The sequence below is a fragment of the Aplysia californica genome, unplaced genomic scaffold (assembly GCF_000002075.1).
Source record: "Aplysia californica isolate F4 #8 unplaced genomic scaffold, AplCal3.0 scaffold00044, whole genome shotgun sequence".
In the NCBI taxonomy this organism is placed as follows: Eukaryota; Metazoa; Mollusca; class Gastropoda; order Aplysiida; family Aplysiidae; genus Aplysia; species Aplysia californica.
In genome coordinates this window covers 378,077-380,922 of record NW_004797314.1, presented here as the reverse complement: position 1 = coordinate 380,922, position 2,846 = coordinate 378,077, and the positions used below count along the sequence as shown (strand labels likewise).

The following is a 2,846-nucleotide window of genomic DNA, read 5'->3' as shown; positions in this document are numbered from 1 at the left end:
CATAGATAGATAGATAGATAGATAGATAGATAGATAGATAGATAGATAGATAGATAGATAGATAGATAGGGAGAGGGGAAGGAGAGAGAGAGAGAGAGAGAGAGAGAGAGAGAGAGGGTGGAGGGATTGATGGGCAAGAGAAGGGGGTATGATTAAGAAAATGTAAAGACCAACACTAAAATAACGTCTAGTCTTCTCCGTCCAATTCACTTACCAGGGATATATCGCTCTCCAGATCGTCCTGGACACATGAAGAGAAATGTCGGCTGCGACAGGAACCACTGGAATAGGTCCTTTCTCTCAGGCCTTCGGACGTGAACACCGAGCTCTCATCTCGTGTCACCTTACGGTCTCTACTCTTGGGCTTAGGATCCGAACTAAGACGCTTGAAAAACCGGCTCACGCTGCCAGATCGATGGGAATTACTCGTGCCCACCGCGTCATGAGTTGGCGTGAGGGACAGCGGACTGTCTTTAGCGGCTTGACCCGCGCCAGAGGACGTTCGAGACCGTGACCCCCTCGACTGAAAGGTTACCCGGGTCAAAGCTGCCCGAACCACCGCTCTCTGCTCGTTGAGCACTTCAGGCCAAAGCGAAAAGGGCGAGTCCTGTTGAAAATTCTGAAGGTGGATTTTGCCGCCGGATTTGAGAAGCGCCCTTACGATGTCCTGGTTGTGGAAGTCGGGGCAGCATGCGACGTGTAACGGGCTGCAGCCATGAACGTCTTGGACGTTAGGCTGAGCGCCGTAGCGTAGCAACAGCTGTGCTATATAGGGAATACCTTCAACAACGGCGAGATATAGACATGGCAGATTAAACAATTCTTCCCTTGAGTAGACCGAGGAGAAACTGAACTCGCCATTCTCTTCGGCCACTGTTTCAACGATCTCTGGTAGGTGACCGCTGTAGTGGCCGCGGCGGTTTGTGAAGGGAGAACGACTTAGTGCGCTGGTCACTGCTGGAACCAGTAGGGATGTGTCCACACTGTGGCGGTGGAAACGATTTGCTGACGCTGGAAAGTGCTGCTGGTGCTGCTGTTTACATTCATGCTGTTGTTGGCGTTGTTCTTGCTGTAGCGGCGGTTGTTGCTCAAATGTTATACTCACTCTTCCAACAGAGCCAGTACTACTTCTATGAATATTGCTGTTGTCGTTGTTGCTGATATCTGTGGTCTCAGAAAGAACCTGAGAGGCACTATTGACACAAGGCTGGAAAGGTTCGCTTACTGTTGCCAATATAGCTGGAGATGTCCTATCGGTGGAATCCGAATCGTCTTTTCCAGAGGCATCTGCAGTGCTTTGTTTCTTGAATACAGACGAATCCTCTGAACTTACTGTATCCGCCTCGTTGTCTATATCGGAGCCAGAACCTCGACATTCGCCCCCTGTGCGCGATCCCCGTCTTGAATGTTCAGGTGAAGGTACACGCAGGTCTGGAAGTTGACAAACGGTACTGGATTGCTGATGGTGATGGTGGTGTTGATGTTGCTGATGATGATGCTGATAATGGACATGGAGATGGTGGTTGCTGGATCCCGGAAGAGAAATGACAGGAACCACAGGGCTGTTGGTGTCGCTGACGCTGCTGTTATGACTCCCACGTCGACTGCGTGGGTTGAGGATTCCGGTGGAAGGCTCGTTAGGGTCGACCCCGTACTTGAGGAGAACTTTGAGGACGTCAATGGATCGATGCTGGATAGCCACGTGAAGGGACAATCTGAGAAAAGAAGACAGGTTGAACGATTCCTTTGATAATGTGAGTTTCATGTGGGTGTTTTTACGCCCCCAATAAGCACAATTTAGATCATTTAGGAAGCTAGCTTTCGACTCTGCATACCAGCGTCAACCTGGGCTGAGAAGGATACATCGCAGTAAAAAGTCCTAGATATTCGATAAGTATTGCCTCTCAACTCGAGAATCGACCGAACTCGAGTACCATGCGTGCGGCATTGCAGCGCCTAGCCTCTACACCACAGACGCCAGCAATAATCTTAGGAGCAATTTATATCTTTAAAAAAAAAGAAATACATTAGCTGAAGAATGGTAGCAACTAGTGCATCGACAAGGCATTCATTGGAAAAAGATCAAGAAAAGAGTTAAGAATGAAAAGGGTATATCTTTGACGCCATCCAACTGCTTGTGATATTATTGTAATACTTTTTAAAAATAGCCAAGCAACGAATACCCGAGTCGAATCCTTGACCGAGAATCGGTTGGTCAGGACCTAGATCCACAAAAGGCCTATGAATAGAGCCCTCTTTTAAATGACACATGCATGTTCAGAGGGAAGTTTGAATCGCTCTTTAAACAAAACAAAAGAAGATCCTTCTTTCTACAATTATTAAAATTTACGAGAACAGTTGAGGAGGAGGGTACAAATAGAGAAAAAAAGGTCTAGTTGTGGTAATCGTAAAGAAAAAAACCCAATGTGTTACTATTGAACTTCCGACAGAAAACGTTTCTCATTTTCACTCATCACTGCCATATTAATACTACAATTTTAACCGTTTCCTTCAAAATGCAAGAAGAATTTGGAGAAGGAAAATGAAGCTAACGTTTACTAGAGTGCTTAACTAAGGTATAAAATTCTAAATGTTATCTGTGTGTGCATCTGTGTGTATTATGTGTGTTTGCATGTGTGTGTGCGCGCGCGTGTGCGTGTGTGTGTGTGTGTATGTGTGTGTGTGTGTGTGTGTGTATGTGTGTGTGTGCGTGTGCACGTGTGTGTGCGAGTGTGCATGCATTCAAAAGCGTGTGTTTTGTCAGTATATTATGTGTGTGTGGGTGGGTGGTGGGGGGGTCTATTGTGAGCATATGTGTGTGTGTGTGTGTGTGTGTGTGAGTGTGT

The 2,846-nt window shown here is 46.7% G+C and overlaps 1 protein-coding gene across 1 annotated transcript in view; it reads right to left on the bottom strand.

Annotated features, from left to right (window-relative positions):
- Nucleotides 1-2,846, bottom strand: part of LOC106011034 — a 249,731-nt gene that overhangs the window by 236,857 nt on the left and 10,028 nt on the right. Inside the window, exon 4 of the mRNA XM_035968178.1 lies at nucleotides 215-1,715. Coding sequence (XP_035824071.1) covers nucleotides 215-1,715 — 1,501 coding nt within the window. The remainder of the gene's footprint in view (nucleotides 1-214; nucleotides 1,716-2,846) is intronic.